The 18,248-nt window shown below is 49.3% G+C and overlaps 3 protein-coding genes across 17 annotated transcripts in view; 1 reads left to right on the top strand and 2 right to left on the bottom strand.

Moving 5' to 3' along the window:
- Positions 1 to 4,311, top strand: part of CNOT1 (CCR4-NOT transcription complex subunit 1) — a 148,822-nt gene extending 144,511 nt beyond the window's left edge. For all 7 annotated transcript variants that reach the window (XM_073225564.1, XM_073225567.1, XM_073225562.1 and 4 more), the window contains exons 46-49: positions 470 to 650; positions 2,182 to 2,314; positions 3,672 to 3,806; positions 3,972 to 4,311. In XM_073225564.1, coding sequence (XP_073081665.1) covers positions 470 to 650; positions 2,182 to 2,314; positions 3,672 to 3,806; positions 3,972 to 4,050 — 528 coding nt within the window. In that variant the 3' untranslated portion in view covers positions 4,051 to 4,311. The remainder of the gene's footprint in view (positions 1 to 469; positions 651 to 2,181; positions 2,315 to 3,671; positions 3,807 to 3,971) is intronic.
- A 168-nt stretch (positions 4,312 to 4,479) lies between these two features.
- On the bottom strand, positions 4,480 to 9,370 carry SETD6 (SET domain containing 6, protein lysine methyltransferase). 2 transcript variants are annotated; one of them, XM_037025302.2, is made up of 9 exons: positions 8,911 to 9,364; positions 8,611 to 8,706; positions 8,373 to 8,517; positions 8,146 to 8,287; positions 7,815 to 8,009; positions 7,569 to 7,689; positions 6,653 to 6,833; positions 6,369 to 6,511; positions 4,480 to 6,220 (listed from the first exon to the last, which is right to left on the bottom strand). In XM_037025302.2, the coding sequence occupies exons 1-9, from the start codon at positions 8,935 to 8,937 to the stop codon at positions 5,915 to 5,917; spliced, it is 1,356 nt and encodes a 451-aa protein (XP_036881197.2). In that variant the 5' UTR covers positions 8,938 to 9,364; the 3' UTR covers positions 4,480 to 5,914. The 2 variants fall into 2 exon arrangements, with proteins under 2 accessions (XP_036881197.2, XP_036881198.2); XM_037025303.2 differs by lacking the exon at positions 7,815 to 8,009 and having other exon boundaries at positions 8,911 to 9,370.
- Positions 9,371 to 9,916: 546 nt separating this feature from the next.
- The window catches only part of NDRG4 (NDRG family member 4), a 31,095-nt gene continuing 22,763 nt past the window's right edge, over positions 9,917 to 18,248 (bottom strand). For 3 of the 8 annotated variants that reach the window (XM_037025308.2, XM_037025304.2, XM_017672917.3), the window contains 10 exons: positions 17,077 to 17,163; positions 16,946 to 17,002; positions 16,462 to 16,565; positions 15,544 to 15,600; positions 15,414 to 15,465; positions 14,358 to 14,405; positions 14,155 to 14,190; positions 13,993 to 14,044; positions 12,812 to 12,850; positions 9,917 to 12,005 (listed from right to left, as the gene is read on the bottom strand). In XM_037025308.2, coding sequence (XP_036881203.2) covers positions 11,851 to 12,005; positions 12,812 to 12,850; positions 13,993 to 14,044; positions 14,155 to 14,190; positions 14,358 to 14,405; positions 15,414 to 15,465; positions 15,544 to 15,600; positions 16,462 to 16,565; positions 16,946 to 17,002; positions 17,077 to 17,163 — 687 coding nt within the window. In that variant the 3' untranslated portion in view covers positions 9,917 to 11,850. Of the gene's footprint in view, positions 12,006 to 12,811; positions 12,851 to 13,992; positions 14,045 to 14,154; positions 14,191 to 14,357; positions 14,406 to 15,241; positions 15,315 to 15,413; positions 15,466 to 15,543; positions 15,601 to 16,461; positions 16,566 to 16,945; positions 17,003 to 17,076; positions 17,164 to 18,248 lie in introns of all 8 variants that reach the window. The other 5 variants (XM_037025305.2, XM_073225570.1, XM_017672918.3 and 2 more) reach the window with 3 other exon arrangements.

Here is an 18,248-nt window from a genome sequence, read left to right as displayed (position 1 = left end):
AGGTCATCAGTAAATGGGCTGATTTTCTGTAATAGACTGCTGATAATCATTCTCTGTCAGTTCTCCCAGGATTATTGTAAATGAGTAAGATTCTGGTTTAATTTGGTGTATAGTAAATGACTTGAAGTTGTATTACTTTTCCACCCAAGGAACCACACAGCCTTTTCCAAATCTTCTATATAATTAAGACAGTACAAATTTTGACTTTTCAGAAGTTCTACTTTTGTGCTGATGCTATTAAATCTTTGACATCCTAAGGGAAATTGTGTTCCTGTTGTTGACACATCCACCCTTAGGCAGTTGTGTATTTGTGAAATAACCTCAGATACAGCAAATTTCTAAAATTTAAATTAAGAAGAATTTTGAGAGCAGTTCAGCTTTTCTATGAAGGCATAAAAAGGTGTTGGAAATATTGGTGCCTAAATCAGTTCTCTCAGTAAGTCAGGAGCTTTATGTTTTATTCGTTTAGGTCTCTAACGAGCCTGGCAATCGCTATAACCTCCAGCTCATCAATGCACTGGTGCTCTATGTAGGGACTCAGGCCATCGCACACATCCACAACAAGGGCAGCACACCTTCAATGAGCACGATCACCCATTCGGCTCACATGGACATCTTCCAGAACCTGGCTGTGGACTTGGACACTGAAGGTATGTAAAGCCAGCCAGTTCTCCGAGTCAGGTTCTCTCCACTTTTTTGCCATAACTTGGTCCTTAAAATACTTGAAGCCTCAATAAAGAAAGAATATTCTTTTAATATTTATGGGTCTGGCTGTATATTGTATCATTGGGTATCTTTTTTCTATAATTGGGTAATATTTGATTAATGCAGAAAATAAAAGAATCATCCAGAATCCTTACCACATCAGTTACTATTTCAGTATGTGATACTGCAGTATTTTTTAATATGAAAATAAACATGTTTCTTCTACTGGTCTCTCTAAGCTGTTGCATTTTGTCAGCATGTCTTCCACCCCCCAGAATTTATTGGTGCCTATTTGCCAGGCACCATATTAGAAACTAAGTAAAGATGAATGAATAGGAGTTTCTCTACCTGCTCCAAAAAAAGTTTACAGTATAAATAATAATAGGTTGTGTCTTGCCTAGTTGAACTACATTTCTTTTGGTGTCCTGTATTCATTTTTACATAATAGAGACCCCAGTAGGTGCACACCAGTTATAGAGTCCTGCTTATTAGCACACATACAGTTTAGAAGGATGCCTACTTTAAACTTTGCTATAGTTACCTGAGAGGCTAGTTATTTTGAGTATACATGTCTGTCTTCCCTCCCCTCTCCTTCCCCCCCATGCCTGTTTGTAGAAGGGATTTGAGATAGCCTAAAATGAAGATTTAACAAAAAAACCTGGCAAAAAAGCATGTGTAGCACTTAGGGAACTGTTAAAGCTCAGTGTGGTAGTAGTTAAGATAACATATAGTATAAAGTTGACCCTTGAACACTATGGGCTTGAACTGCATGGGTCCATTTTTATACACAGATTTTTTTCAATAAAGACATTGGAAAATCTTTCGGAAATTTGTGACAAGTTGAAAAAATGTATTTTCCACCTTCCTTTATTGTAAGAATACAGTATATAGATATACAAAATAGGTGTTACTCCAATAGTAAGCTATTTTTGGGGGAGCCAAAAGTGATGCACAGGGGCCAGTGCCTCTGACACCACACCTGTGGCAGGGTGGGGTGTGGCACATTATTCAAGAGTCACCTGTAGTCTAAACTTAGTGGTTCTTGAAGTATGGTCTCAAAACTGTTAGGGGTGTCCCCAAGATCCTTTTTAGAAAGGCTGGGCCAGCACTGCATGAAATGTAATACCAGAACAGGTTGAACACAGGCAGGAGAAAATCCAGCTATCTCCTGTTCAGTAACATTTAAAGAGATCTGTGAAGTGTAAAACAGTGACACTTTCCATTAAATATTTTTGGGAAAATATTAATGTGTGTTCATATGTAGTGGTCTGTTTTTAAGTAAATATTTAAAATATTAAAATTTAATATGGAAAGTATGAAATTGAACCCTGCAGAAATGAGAACTTTGGAGACTTGAGAACCAAGGGGATAATTATAAAGCCTGTATCAGTAATCTAAATGCTAGCCACAGAATGATTTGTCTCATGTTGGGCTTTCAGAGCAAGTCCTTAATACTAAGTTGAGTTTTATTTCTAGGTCGGTATCTGTTCTTGAATGCAATTGCAAATCAGCTGCGGTATCCAAATAGCCACACTCACTACTTCAGCTGCACCATGCTATATCTTTTTGCAGAGGCCAACACTGAAGCTATCCAAGAACAGATCACAAGGTAAGAGAGGTTTGTTTTTCAGGTGCTTCTAAAATGCCCCTTCCACTTTGTTAGGAATTGTGGGTGTTTTTTTCTTGTGCATTCAGTGTTCATTGAACATCCTTTAAACTTGCTGCAAACATCTTTTTGCATCTGTTAAATATGGGATATACTTGTGAACAAAATGGATATGGTTTCTGCCCTCCTAATTAATCTGATGGACACAAGAATATCATAAGTAAATTAAAATCATAATCACTGCTGAAACAAAAAGTAGTTTTCAACAAAAAGTGCTGGCACTTTCAACTGGAGTTCTGAGTCATACAGGCCAGTTAAGGGCATGTTGCTCTTGGGCTAAAAGGTTTCAAGCAAGAAAAATCACAGGATCATACTGTTTTCCTAACAATTATTAGGAATCTGTTGCAGATTGCTTGGGCCAAGCACAGCACTAGAGATCAGGGGAATGGATAGGTTCTAGTGAGGGAGATATATACTTTAAAAACTGGGGTAGACTTTTTAAACTAGCCTCTTCACCTAATAGATTCTGGGTATTAGATACAGTACTTCTTAGATTTATGTCAAAAATTAATATTTTATTAATGTTTAGGTGATATGCTATTTATTTTGGTATCATTAATGTACAATTACATGAGTAACGTTATGGTTACTAGACTCCCCCCCTTACCAAGTCCCCACTACATACCCCATTACTGTCACTATCCATCAGTGTAGTAAGATGCTGTAGAATCACTACTTGTCTTCTGTTATACTGCCTTCCCCATGCCACCGCCCCACCCCCATTGTGTGCGCTAATTGTAATGCCCCCTTTTCCCCCTTATCCCATCCTCCCCAGTCCCTTTCCCTTGGGTAACTGTTAGTCCATTCTTGGGTTCTGTTCAAGCCCTGCTTTGTGATTGTATACAAAGGTAGTGAACTTCTTTGTAGTTAAATCTTTTTATTATTTCCTTAAGGTAAATTTAGAAGTATAGTTGGTTAGATCAAAGGTTACAAATACTTAAAGCCAATATTGCCATGTAGAAAAATTATACCAGTTTGTACATGTACTATGGTATTAGAACTCATTTCCAACTTCCTTGTGTGTGCTGTGTAATCTGAACCGTTATCCTTACTTTACCTGAAATCTTCGAGGCTCAGTAGTAAGAGGAAGGATTCAAACCATATTTTCTAATTCCAGAGTACAACTGCACTAATCATGTCATATAGAATATATAGAATAATTTACCTTTCTCTAGTAAAGCTAACAGTTTTTGCATGTAGTTTAGTAACCAGGGAGCAGAGTTAGTAAAAAAGGTACTGGAGAAGTAGTCATGATTTTGTATGTTTTCCCTGTGCAGTAACATGTTCTCCCCTTTTCCAGGGTTCTCTTGGAACGGTTGATTGTAAATAGGCCACATCCTTGGGGTCTTCTTATTACCTTCATTGAATTGATTAAAAATCCAGCGTTTAAGTTCTGGAACCATGAGTTTGTACACTGTGCCCCAGAAATTGAAAAGTGAGTTAAAAGTAATTTTTTCATTGTGTAAGAATGAGAATCATTTGATGGCTCCAGGTACTGTGCGTGATTACAAAAGCAGTAGTGGCCAAAAGCTTATGAGACACCCAGGTATTGTCAGGCCTGAACTTTTCTCACAAACTTGTAACTCTCTCCATTCTTCAGGTTATTCCAGTCGGTTGCACAGTGCTGCATGGGACAGAAGCAGGCTCAGCAAGTAATGGAAGGGACAGGTGCCAGTTAGATGGAACTGCATCTCTGTTGTAAATGTGTCAGCCTGGAGGTCCCACACCGTACCAAGTTCATAAACTGGCTGAAGAATCCTTTCAGCTGTTCCTGACTTTCCCAGCCCTTTGGTTCTCGGGTATCCGACCCAGTTAATGTTTGGGTCAGCTTCCTGTGTGGGCACGTTCCAAAGTTTAAATGCATTTTTTGACTCTTGGCCAAAATTTAGAAGATGCTGTGAATATCATTTTGAACTTGTGTAAATATATGAAAGAGAAAACCTTTGTCTGGAACTTCTTGGGTTTGTGCAAAATGTGTCGAAGGCAAGCAGATAAACTGGTACCTGCCCAGCTTGTAACTGAAGAGGCTGCTGATAACATACATTTGTCTGGGGGCATAGTTCCATGTCTTCTGACATTCCTGGTGCCCCAAATAACAAGAAAGCCAGTTTAAATATTATGTAACTTATTTTTTTATTGTGGACAGGGGACCTTGAAAGTCACAAAGTTGTTAAAGATGTGGATATGCTAGAATTTGGTACCAGGGAACATGGGAAGAGCTCACAATTGAGAGCCCACAATTAACGGGTTTTGTTTTGCCTCTTTCCCCAGTCTAAAGCTGACTGCTGGGAGAGCATCATTTTCATTTCTGATGGAAAACCCACCCTTGGGCCCTATGAGATGCAGTCAGCTTTTTTTGTTGTTTTTTTACAAAGGGAAACCAGACCAGACTTAACCCATCCTTCCCCCAGTCTCTCCTGATACTTGTGGGAAAAAGGGAACCAAAAAGTATGAATTACCTCCCATCATCCCAGTGAATGGCCATAAAGGCTAAGCTGACCAACAAAAAAGTTGAAAGGACCAATACAGCCCCTTTTGTAAGGATTTTGAATGTTTTGTAAATGTATTGGTCCACGTGTTGTATTTTGTAGCCTTTCTAGTTCCTGGGCTTTAGCTCCCTTACTTCTTGTATGTGTATGCATACTGTAGTCAAACATTAAAGTCATGACACACACTGGAGTCCACTGTGCCTTTCTCAGTAGCAGCAGCCAGTGCTGGTGGTGAGGAGGAAAAGTGGACAAGCCCAGCCTTGTGCCTAGCGCCATTGGGAAACACTAACTTCTTGCTGAATGGTAGATCTTCGCCATTTCTAATCTGGCATGTTGAAATAAGCAAGGACATGATTTTTGTATAGTGTTTTTTTGTTCCTTTCAACAGTGGAAATTCATTGGAGCAGGTTAAACAATCACAAAATGCTCATTTTTTTTCATAGCCTTTACCCTCACAGTGTTTTAATTTTCAAAGGGAGTAGGTTTATATGTGACTTACACCTTACCTTTAATAAGTTTTACAGCCAGAGAAGACAAAAATCGTGAAGATTAAATAACAGAAATCTTAACAGGGATGGGCTGTGACTCTCTCAGGGTTTCTTTCCTAAAGGGTGAGTTGTGCCTTCTAGACCAAATTTCAGAATGCTAAGGAATTTAACAGTTATTCTGAATACCAGTTACTTAACAGAGGAAACAGTTTTTAAGAAAAAGTAAAGTGACTTGCCCAAAGATTTTTCAAAGTTCATGTTACTAAACACTAGATGACAAGAACCATTACTACCACATTTCTACAAACTTTGGTTCAAACTGAGAATAGGGCTATAAAATTTATTGGTCTTAGTTAACAATTAGCAGTTACTCCCAAGTGCTCCCAGTGCTTCTAAACAAACCATCCTTACCTCTGAGTTAATCCTAGCACACCACCTTTGCTACTTTTCCTTTTGGTATTTAATATGGTAAGCAAAACAAAAAATCCAAGTTTTCTTTCATTTCAACCCATCAGTGAACATTAGCCTGGAATAAAGTTCTCATGGATGTTCCTTCAGGGAACTTGCTAGCTTGTTAGTTTCAACAATTGGTGTAAGATCATCTTCTGACCATAACGAACTTGTAAGGCCTGCTGTTCCCTCCAGCTGAGTTGGGCATAGACTTCCTTATTACTGAGTAATTCTTGTTCAGATTTTAAGTCTGTGGTGTAGGTTTGCAGGGTCAACAAAACACTGTCCCGAAGCAGTTGTCTCCATGATGCTGTGAGCTTGGGGATACTCGTGATGGTCAGGCTTTCCTCTTCCCTTTTATCATCTCCCCATCCATTCTGGTCTTTAAACTCTCTAAACTCCTCAGCGGGCATGCACAGTACCTAAAAGCAACCGTGGGCTCTTTAATTAGGATGTACTACTTGCATTTCTGAAATTTGATTTAGAGAAACTAGCCTTTCTTGTCAGTATTTAAGTGTCCCCTCTTCTAGCTTTATTCTTAGCATTAAATGGACATTCTCAGCCCTTTACCTTGAGGGTGGTAGTCAGTTCCTCTTCAGTCAGCACCTCCTCCCACCCAATCACAAAGGCTCCCTCTTCCCCTACCATCTCCAGTTTGCATAAAAAATCCCAGCGTTCAAACAGGCGGAGCCTTTCAGCTTCAACTTTTGTTCCTGTATGGTAGATAGGAAAGTAATAGCATGAAAGTCTCTATACTCCCAAAAGCCCATTTCTCATTATCTATAAAAAATGGGGGACTGCTGTGCAGGGACAGACATACACAGCAGTGTCCAAGGTGAGAGTTAAACACTCACGTTGTAATGCTGCTTCACGAACTGTCACCATCTGAATGTCAGCTGTGTCATCTGTGTTGTCAGGATATGGTTCAACAAAACCATACATATGAAGTAGTTGCCAATTAGCCATCTGCCCGTAAGTGTTGAAAATCTCATGGCCTTTAGGAATGGGTTGAGTGGCCACCATCCGAAGACAATCCTGTGGTGAAAAGGAGAAAGAAGCGGGGGCCAGGCCCATGAAGATGACTTCTTTCTTAGGAAGACCCTCCAGCAGGTTAAGTTCAGTGATGATGGTACTGATGCTACACCTATCAACATTCTACCTTCAAGTTCTGTTAAGATCCTGCATGTACTATGAAATGAAAGGGATGAGATTTGCAAAGATCAAAGGTTAGGCTCAGTGCTTCATTAGGCGAATTACTTGGCTCAAGCATCTTCAGCACTGAAAAAGTTGCTAGCTTCTAAAAATGAACAGACCCAGATCAAAGTAGGAATGGCAAATGAAGGCAAGAATTTAAAAACAGCCATTTCCTGGTTTTCATTCCATAAACTTGGATCTTTTTACATAGAAAATAGAACTGACATAAACAGTACTAATATTATCTTAGACTTACAAACATCCCATCTACCCCTTCTCAAGAAGTGTTGACAGTATAGCTGCTCTAGGCTGCTGTCTGTAGGGGCCTGACAGTCTAAGCTTTCTGGCACTGCACAGTTACCAACCTCTAGCACCAAATAAATAATGTAGTTTATCAGAAATTAACCCTAACTTTACTCAAACTAATGAATATGCAAAGTACCTACAGGAGGAGCTAACTTCACTAACTCATGGAGCCCATTTAGTCAAATTGCCCGGTCAGCAAAAATAACAGACTGAATTAAACACCCAATCCTCAATGCACATAAGAACAAGAACTGGGAAAGACCAACTCACTGTACAGTATTCTAGATTGGCATTGTGATTGGCTAAGTGGTTTAGTATGTCTGCAGCAGGCACCATCAAAGGGCAGTTTGGCTCCTTTTCATCATCATCTTCCTCCAGTGGTTCCTGAAAACTGCCAGAGAGAGAACTTGGCTAAAGCCCACTGTAGAGTGAGAGGGGATGGGATTCACCGTTCCTTACCCTCTTGTCCCTCAACAGTTCTAAAGAAGAGGGTTCTTTAAGGTCTTGCTCACTGACCTGTAGGCCATCACAACAGCCACCAGCTGGTGGTAGAGTTCCAGGGAGTGAACCCTAGGGCTGTAAAGATCGGGGTGGGCTTCCATGAAGGGCAGCACGATGGAACAGTACTCCTTGTGGATGTTGGCCAAATCTTTCTCCACCGCCTCAGGTACGCCTGTGCCCCGCAACAATCGATGGCGCTCCTCCTCTGGCCTGCAGTGACATTCCCCCACCCAGTTCCCTTCACAGGCCGTGTCGGGACTAGGGCTTGGGTTCCCCGTGCTTGGGCAGAGCAGCCCTGGCCGGGCTATGGTGCTACAGCGCTGCCGCCCCTCACAATGGCACTCACCAGAACATGGGGTGCTCCAAGCGGCCTAGCTCGGGCCAGAGCGCAAAGTAGGGCCTCCAGTGTGAAGCCGGGTCCTGAAGCTCGTGGAGCAGCGCCAGCAGCAGCGGCACCCAACCTGACTCGCTCTGCAGCGCCCCTTGCTCTGACGGAGACCCTGAGGTGAGCGCCCGGCGCCCGGCCTAGCCGGCCCTGCGGCGCGCCCACCTCGCGTCCCGCGCCGTGCCCACCTCGCTCCAGCAGGCCGCCGACTGAGCAGGTGTGCTGCGACAAGAGCGCGGCCCGCGGCACCGCGAACAGTAGCTCTCCGGGCTGCACATCCTCTCGAGCCACCATGCCGTAGCCGGCCACGGTGCCCTGCCGGCTCACCGTCACCTAGGCAGGAGGAGCGGCGGTCAGAGCTGGCTCACACAGCCGCCCTCGCCCCCGCCGCGCCAACTTCCACCCCAGCGCCCGTCCCCCACTCACCTTGGGACTCAGCTCCAGCCCCACCTGCCGGCACCAACTCAGGAAGCCGGCCACTGGGTCCGAACCCGGGTCGCCGCCGCCCACAAGCCCAGCCACCTGAGACAAGGAGCACCGTGGCGAGGCCCTGCCCAGGGCAGCCCGAGGAGACGGCGGCGCGCGCGGAGGCAGGGCTTGGGTGGGGGAGGGGATGCGTGGAGCCGCCAGTGACCTCGGGAGGAGCGGAGGGACCCCTGCAGGCGGAGTAGGGGCGAAGCACGTGGGCGAGGTGTTGCCACCCCACGCCCGCCACCAGCGACTTACCCTCCGGCGCTTCGCGTGGATCTCCATAGTCGGCCGGCGCGCGACCCTACTAGTCAGCGTGGCCGCGCAGGCGCTTCCAGCCTCCCGAGGAGGGACGCTTGGAGGCGGGGCCTACGTACACGCCCCGCCACGGGGGCCACGTGACGCTCGGTTGCGTCCAGGAGGACGATGAGTGGGGAGTTGCATTGGTCAAACGGTTCTTCCTGAGAACTTTCTGGAGTCCGGTGTTCCCAATTGGGTTTGGAAAATGGTCGGTGGGGTGACAGGTAGACGTGTTCCCCGGCCGCCTCGAGCCTGGTTCTGAGCCAGAACAACCCTCCCCTGTGGTGTCTGACAGCTGAGACCTCTCGGTAGAAATCCTAGTGAATAAAGTCCTCGGCTGCGGATGGCCGGCTGTGAGCGCACCCAGGTGGGCCGCCTTCCCGATCTCTACCCTTTGTTATCTCCGGTCATCTTACGGTTTGGCTTAATTAGAGCAGTTTGCACGCGCGCGCGTTTTGGAGTAGTGTGGGCAGGGTTCCCATAACTAGAATCGACTTCTGCCCGCACTCGCTTGCATACCTCCCTGCTTTTCATTTTCTGCATAGCACATGGTGGGGTTTTGTCTATCAGCTGACAGCAGGAACTCGATTGAGTAAATGAATCAGAAAGAGTGGTTAAACATGGGGAAGTAGCATGCTGCGCATATAGATGCTACAGTACAAGGCCAGCTCCCAGACTGGCCTCTTATTAGGACAAATCCTGTCCTAAGGCTTGGTCTTCTCAACTGTGAAACTAAGATATTACTGTCTACTGTCTGGAATTAACGTGAGGATTGCTAAATAACATATGTGACAGTAACTGGAAATACAGACATCAATGGAAAGAGTTGTCACATTCAACCCCACTGAACCCAACCAGCACCTTCCTTGCCAGCCTAAACATTCTGCCTCTTTAGAATCTTTCCATGATGGGCATGGCATCACCATTCGAATTCCTGGGTTCTTTATTTTTTAGCACAATTAACTCTATGTTGACAAGGGTTTTTATTTTATATTTTCTCATCTCAAAGTCTCATGATGATCACCAGAATACACAAAATTAGGCTCTTCACTTTGTACAGAGGAAAATAATAAACCCATTAAAAGTTCACTTTGACTAAAGAGGCAACCTCCAATGGAAAACCACACACAGGAGGACCCAATATACATATATATATATAATGTATAGATATTTATAGATATCTCATCTGAAAGGACACAGCAAAAACAAAACATTAGCAGCGCTATCTACAGTAAGAGGGATTAATTCTACCAGCTTTTCAGTTTACATTCGGTATTCAAAGGGAGCGTGTGAGTGAATAGAATGGGGGACAGGCTAACACTCCACCAGGCACTAGAGCAGTCTAGCAATGACTTAAGATTCTGGAAGGGTGTGTGTGTGTATTATGTGCAGAGGAAATGTGGACCCAGGTGTCCCCTCAGCTTCAGAGTACCCACACACACCTCCCTCCACAGCCTTGCATTTTTCATTGCTCTCCCCTCATTTCAGAATTTGTGGCAATTGACTTAGGCTCTGAGACAAATGGCTTCTGGTTTTTGGGCCAGGAGACTCAACCTAATAAGGTGGGTGGATGGGGAATACATGGCAGTCCTGCGCTTCAGCTGGCTAGAAGGGGCTGGGGTGTGTGGGAGCCTTTTTCTTCTGTCTGGCCCTTGTTCATTTCAGGACCGTTCACCTCCCACCCCAAGACCAGCAAGGCCCAGCCTGAGCCACTCCCACAGGCTAAGATGGTGATGCAGGACTGACGAACTCTTGCTATGTGGACCAATTCTCTCCAAATAAACTCTCTTACTTAGTGATGCCTGTGTGAATCGTTGGTATAGCTTCACCAGAACTCTCCCTAGAAGCACCACATTTCTGGTGGTCTTGCCCATACTGCTGCTGACTTCAGTTGTCCTCCATGCAACTGAGGGGCAAAAAAGAGATCTACTGGGACTCTCAGCTGCTGCTGCCTCGGGCCACATGCTGGCTCCCAAAGGCAGACACTGTGAAGCTCTCAGGGGTGCATCCAACCCTCATGGGCTATCCCAGCCTTTAACTTCTGTCCCCAAGTCAAGTCCCTATGCAGATGAAAGGCCAGGTGACTTTCTGCCTTGAGGCCTTGGCTCAGAAAAGGGACAGGGCCAGGAGATAATGGAGTGTGTGAGCTGGAAGGGACAGTCTGTGGGGTTCCAGCCCTCAGGGTCCTCTGTGTTTTGTCTTCCTTGGGCAGAGAAAATCCCTTCAGCACCTGCCTACTTGACCCCAGAGCGAACACCAGGACCGCCCAGAAAGCACCAGAAAAATGGCTGCCTGATAGGAGCGCCCCCGTGGCTACTGTTCAGATGATTGTCACCTGCTGCCAGAAAGAAACAGATGTGCTGGGTGGAGGGGCTGGAGGGAAGGGGCCTGTGGAGCTCCAAGGCTCCTGCCTCTTAGTGCTCCTGGGCTGCTGTCTTCTGGTTCTCACGCCAGTGCCTGGGTCACAGCACCCAGCAGCTCAAGCCCCATCCCATCTTCAAACCTGCCTGCCCAAGGGGTCATCCCATGCTCTTTAATCCAGGGTATTATCCTGGCCAGAGGATTTGGCCTCTTTCTTTAGTTAATCTCCTTTCTCCCTGTACCTCACCCTGTGCCCAAACTGGGGAGCTGGGGGGGATTGGAAGAGGGGTCTAAGCAAGTTAATAAGGTGAGTGAGGTGGGATGGGGAGAAATGGGACCTCAAACCATCTGGAGACTATTCTACAGCATCTAAGATGATTCCCTTCATCTTCCTAAACAAAAGAGAAGTAACCCCAGGTTGTCCTCTTCACCCTCACAAACATAAAATAATGTGAAAAATGAGTGAGCCGGTGCAGGGATGGCGGTGGGACGTTGATGCGGCAGGGCAGGTGCTGCATCTTTGCGGGGCCAAGGGCTTCAACAGGACACCTCCATGGTGTGGTTGACCTGGCCCAGCCCCTCACTGCTCTCCGAGTGGGTGCAGGCCTGCGGGCGGCTGCCGTCCACTGAGCTGGCGCTGGTGAGGGATGCGGTACGAGAACGTGCCAGACGGGTCATGCTGGCCGAGGGCACTGTGGACAGAAACAGGACAGATGTGAGGACTGGCAGGCAGGGCTGGGCACCAGCACGCAGGAGGAGGATTCACGCAAGCAAAGCAGCCAGAGAGACCCATTCTTCCAAAGGCACAGAGGCCCATCCCAAGCCAGGGCTCTGGCGTCTTCTCTGCCAAGCCTGAGGCATGCAGCACCAGCAAAGTGAGTGAGCCGAAGTGAGCCCATGGGGCGGGGGCCCCTAGAGGCCGACGCGACCCTTCCCACAACAGCTGGCCAGAGCTATGGCCAGGATGGGGTGGGAGATGCAGGTACCCCTGAGTTGGTGCAGGGATGGGACGTACTTCCAACTATGCCTCCCTCAAGAGAATGATGGGGCAGGGAGAGCAGGATCACTTCTGGAAAGAAGAATAAAGGTGTGGGGGCCATAATCTGCCCTAACTCCAGTTTCTGTCCAGAGTTTCCCAAGCGAGATTCTCAAGGACAAACTACCTTCCTGAACTTAACAGGCCACCCATCCAGTTTGGGCTTTACCTCTGAGAGGTTCTGGTTCCAACTACCAGAGCTCTGAGAACCACACAGCCTGTGGCAACCCAGAAGCAAGACTGCTCTATACCCCAGACCATTTACAGCCCTAAAATGGGCAGAGGCATGTAGCATGTGGCCCAGGATCTGTGGAAAAGCAGAACTCCTGTGGGCTTTGGAGACGAGCAGGACACAAAGTTCCAAACCATAGCAAGATGAGGCCTGGCTGCAGCACTGCACAGAGGAAGGAGCAGGGTATACTGGGGTGGGGGGCATGCACCAGGGGATGGGCCACAGGCTACCTGCTCCTCCACTCAGCCTTCGGTCCTTCAAGTATGCAACTAAGAGAGAAGACAGCCAGGGGCGGGGGTAGGGGGAAGACAGAACATGGTGAAGAGCATGTCCCGTGAGGCAAGGGTGTTGAGAAGGGCCAGAGATAAGAAAGGACAAGCACAGGGAGGGCTGGGGGCATGGCGAGAGCCTCTGGAAGCCCATTCCTGCCCACCCACCCAGGCAGCAGCCCCAGGAGGATCCACAGCAGGGGCTGGCCTCAGTCTGGCCCCAGGAGCCCTGACAGCAGGGTGGGGGCACTCATCTCATACCACCTTCTCCAGGCTGGGCTGTGGTGCCGAGGGGCTCACTGACAAGGTCTTTGGGGCCTATATCTTGGTCCCAGCGCCCTTGCCACTCTGCTTGGCCTCAGTCTTCTCAGGTACAGAATGTCAGAGACCTACACAACCCCCCAAATCCCTCCCAGCTCTTAGGCTGCCTGGGTGAACTTCTCCAGGGGCCCAGAGCACACATCCCAGCCCCTGAAAAGTGCTGCTCACCTGCCCATCCCACAGTGCTCACCGGGAGCCCCCATGCTTGGGGGCCTAGCCTCAGAGTTGCTCTGTGTCTCACTGTCTGCCTTGCCCTCTCTTTGTCCTACTTCCCCACAGAGAGGCTGACAGGCCCCTGGGGGCTGGAGGGAGTTCTACTCCTGGCTGGCTGCCAGCCTTCTCCCACAGGCCCATCCTCCCAAGGAGGCACAATGGGGAGGAAAAAATAAATTCAGGGAGAGGGAGTTTGCTTCCAGCAGGAGAGCCAGGTATGTAGGGGAGAAGGGAGGGATGGAGATGTAGGTGGGCCACCAGAGGGACGTGTGTGTGTCTCACAAACACAGCCTGGGAGTTGCATCCCTGCCCAAGAGGAATTTTGGAGAGGGAGGGCAGGGGGCCCGTACAGCCGCCCCACAGGCATGGGGATAATATCTCAAAGCCTCCCCAAAAGCACAGAAGAACACAGGAGACTTTGGGCAGAGATGCCATAGAGGGCCCCCAGTCATCAGGGAGCACGTGGTAAAAGCGGCACAGCACCCAGGCCCTGGTGACACAGAGTGCATCTTCCTACAGGCTGCTGGGCACCACCCAACACAGTGTGCCAGCCCCATGTGGCTGCTGCCCCCTAGTCTCCAGGGGGTGCTGCGGGGAGGTGTACTTACTGTAACCCATGCCTTGAAGGAAGTATTTGAAGGCTTCAGTCAGCTTCCCAGGCTGCAGGATGGAGGGACAGGCACATGCTTTGATCAGGTGCCTGTATTTTCTGGGGGAAGGAGTTTTCCCCCAACCCAGGCTGGTAAAGGAGGGAGGATCAAGAGTCTCACCTGTGTGACCTGGGGGAGCCCCCCGGAGTCTGCCATCTGCAGGGGAGAGAGGAGGGTGAGCTGAGCAGGGGCCCCAGGCCATGCCTGGGCCTTGTGCACCTGGACAAGCTCCCTGAGCAGACACACATCCTGCTCCCACCCTGAGTGGGACCCCAGGCAGGCCCTGCCCTGAGGCTGGGCCCACAGTGGGAGGAAGGCCTCACCTTCAGGAAGGTTGTGGAGGTTGGATCCAGTTTGGAGTTGCACTCGACCTGGGAACAAGGAGCCGGCTTCAACACAGTAAGGCAGCTCTGGCCCCCAGGGGTGGCACGGGAGCTCCCTGCCCTAATTGCTAAGGCAGGTTCTATACCCAGAGCTGGGAGGCGTCTACTGGTGAGGGAGGGCACCAGTGGGACAGACATAGGCCAGCACTTGGCCCTGGCTGAGGCTGCCCCTCTCCAGGCTGCTTTCTGCAAGGCCAAGTCCTGTAGACCATGAACCAGCCCCCTGAGGGCCCTCGGCCCTCGGACTCCATTCACAACTGCTGATCGAACAGCAGTGAGCAGGGGCCAGGCAATGTCCTCACAGGGAGTCAGGGCCACCTTGGCAGGAGTGGCTGGGAAAGCAGCAGGGACCACAGGAGTCAGGTGAGAGAGGGAGGGCCAAGGGTCAGCAAGAAACTGTGGGGCCTGTCTGGGGCAGCTGGCCAGTGCAGGCCACACCCCTGCTCCTCCATGCCCTCACATGTGATCATTTCTGTGCAGATGGGAGGAAGTGGAGGGGCTGTGCTGGGCCCTTCTGGACCAGACTCTCTGTGCTAAGGCACACACGAAACCCCCAGGCCACCTGCTCCCAGAGTTCCAACAGGACAGGTGATACGTAATCCCCAGATGTGACAAGTCTTGCACTGAGATGCAAGTGGTAGTAGAAGCAGGACCACAGGAATTCCTTACTTCCTAATGAATGAATCAACTTTCAGAGAAAAGAGAAATCAGTCTCCAGGCCTTAAGAAATCAGTCTCCAGGTGGGGCTTCAGTGTTGGGAGGGAAGGCACGTTGGGAGGCGTGGCCCTGGCTGCAGTTCCCTCCTGTCTCCAGACCTCAGTCACCTGAAGGATGGGTGCTTGCTGCATGGCAAGGTCGTGGGGACGTGGGATGAGAAGACCATGTGGTTTCCCTGGGCTGGGTCAAGAATTGACCCTGCTGGTTAGGGGCCAGTGACACCCCTTCCTCCCACCTCTCACCCCTGCACGCCAGGTCAGGGCACAATGCCTCACTCACCACCCCATCCTCAGCAGGCGCGTTATCCCCAACCACCAGCATCACCGGGCAGCTGCAGACATAGGAAAAGGGCTGTCTGGCCTTGCCTGGGGGCAAAGGTAGGGCAGGCTGGAGGGCAGGGGGCACTCACCGCAGCGTCTTGGCATTGGGCACTGTTCCAGGCCGGTTAATGTCCAGGTCTCTGCGGCTGCAGAAAGGACAGAGGCAGAAGTGGGCATCTTGGGACTCCATCCTGGGTGGTGTGTCCCCAAGCCTGACAGCCAGTCTTAGCAATTACAGCCCAACGTGCCCGGAAGCCCCGGGCTGTTCCGAGTTGGGCTACACTCATCTCCTTGTCTCAACTGTGGAGCAATACCTCACAGATCCCAACAGGGACAACAGGGAGACAGGAACCTGCTCTGCACTAATAGGGGCATTCAGTGCTCCCCTCATGGGTGGCTTCTTCTCAGACCCCCCAACTCATGCCATGTGGGCCCTCAAATTTGGCTTCCCCTCACCCCCAACCCAAGTACTCGTTGGGTGTGCGCTGCCACTTGCGCTGTGGGGGGCCTAGGCCCTGGAGGGAGGCATGGGCTGCTCCTGTTCTCTATTACCATGCACACAGCAGGTGCTTAACAAATGTCTGTAGGACAAGGAGCAGGGAGGGAGATCAGTGGGGTCCCTGGCCATTCCCCTGCAAAGCAACCCCAAAGAAGCTCCAAGGAGCACAGTGACAACCAGACTTTCTCTGACCTCCTCATGTATAGACGTCAGCACTGAGGCGAAGGGCAGCAGGAGCAGGATGTCGCCCACATTCCCAAATGCTCCCAGCTGGCACGCCCCAAGGGAGGAGATGGAATGGAAGAGCCCAAGGACAGAGTCCAAAGCTCAGCTCCCTACCTGCCCCTCACTGGGTGTGACCCCTCTAGGAGGCTCAACCACCTGCTCGTCGGCAGACTTGGGAGAATGTGTCACCTGCCCGCCACCTCCCAGGGAGGCCGCACCAAGGGGTCCCCCAGAAGGCGCGCTGGGTCCTGACGCAGCCAAGCCGAGCCCATGCTGCCCGCACCTGTTGTACATGTTCCAGAAGAGCTGCAGGTTGGCCTGGTTCACCATGTTGCCAATCTGCTGCCGGTAGCTCTGCACCAGCTCCGTGTTGTTCACCAGCTCCTCCTGGGCAGGGGCACGGTTGGGGGCAGATAGCAGAGGACATTCGGGGTGTGGGCTCAGAGGGAGGTGCCTGTCTGGGCCAGAGCAGCCCTGGCCTCACTCCCAGCAGGGCAGGGCCTCGGGAGGAGACGGGCAGGGAGGGCTTGGGAGGAGGACCCCCCACCACGTGTCTCAGATGCCGCAGCAGCCTCAGGGCTGACAACGGAGTGAGACAGGTAGGATGCCAGTCACATCCCCTCACTGCCACTCTGGCTGAAGGGCGCAGAAGCCCCGGGCATCCCTTAGTGGCACAACCATGCCCTTCAGCCACTGCCCAAGGCTCTAAGAGACCCCCAGTCTGGCCACTCCCCGCTGCTATGTGAGGACGGGCCCCACCCCCTTACCTGGCTGAAGAGGTGAGATAGCACCGTGTCGGGTAAAGTGCTGGTCAGGCCGGAGAGCTATGGGCCGAGGTGGAGGCCAGAGTGAGAGCTGCCCCTCACCACCCCCCACTGCCCAGGAAGACCACGCTTACCTTGGTGGCAGCCCAGTCGATCCAGCCTTTGCCGTTGGGGTCAATGTTCATCAGCACCAGCCCCTCCACCAGGTCGGGGAAGATGAGCTGCCATGAAGGGGGACAGGGTTTGTGGGATGGGATGGGGCTCAGGGAGCCCCAGTATTCCCGCCTAGGAAACGGGCTGTGAAGTTCCAGCTCTGCCAATCTCACAGGCGGTTGGGATGGTCCGAGAGAAGGATGCACTTTGTTAAGAGCCTCAAGATGCCACTGAAGCCCAACTGGCCCTGCTGGGACCCTGCCTGGGCTCCACTTCCAGCTGCCCCTGCGCGTCCTCCTTTCCACCTGGAACCTTTCAGTGTGTTTTGAGTCTATGCTCCATCACTACTCTCCACCCCTTTTAATGTATCTTTGAATATGCTGCTGTTGTAAAGCGGGATTACACATCAATAAAACAGTTTGTTTCTTTGCTTTCATAGAATGAACCCTAGTGATGTAAGAAACTGACCTTTCCAAAGCCTATTTTGTGTTAGACTTTGTAACCCAGATTCAGATTTGCATCTTCTTTTCCACTGTTTGCCCATGTTGAGGAGAAAATGGTAATACACATACATCCTACTGTCATGCCAAGTGTGTCTGGGGTGGCAGGGCATGGCCCAAAATTAATGTGGTTAAGTGCTGAAATTGAAACCAGAGTTGAAAGTTCTCACTCATTTCTTTTGGGGAAAGAAATTTTTTGAATCCTGAGAATTTTTTTTTTTAATAGATGAAAAGCTTGTGGTCTCCTACCCAACATGGTGTTTCTGAAGAATGTGACTCTCTTTCGGCCTTGAAAACTTCCAAATTTAACCTATGTGAAATTTTTGGTTAAAAGATGAATTCATGTTTTAATATAACCTTAATTAGGGAATGAGTGATTAGAATAATCCTTATTTAGTGGCTAGAACAATTAGTTGTATAGTTTGTGGCTAACAGAAATTCTGGCTTTGGATAACAGTTAAGTATAGTTTTATTTTGGGAAAATGTATTGAAATACCTTTTTTAAAAAAATTATTTTCTTCAGAGAAAAAAAGGGGAAAGGGCTTTTCTAAGTGAAAAGAAAGTGAGGGGAGGGAAAGGAGAGGAAAATAAATGTTCCCAGGGTAGAAGGGCTGCCCCCAGGAGAGACCAGCTCTGGGATGGGGGCATGGGGA

Source organism: Manis javanica, chromosome 17 (assembly GCF_040802235.1).
Source record: "Manis javanica isolate MJ-LG chromosome 17, MJ_LKY, whole genome shotgun sequence".
NCBI lineage: Eukaryota > Metazoa > Chordata > Mammalia > Pholidota > Manidae > Manis > Manis javanica.
The sequence above is the reverse complement of the archived record's forward strand: the minus strand, read 5'-3'. Positions and strand labels throughout refer to the sequence as shown.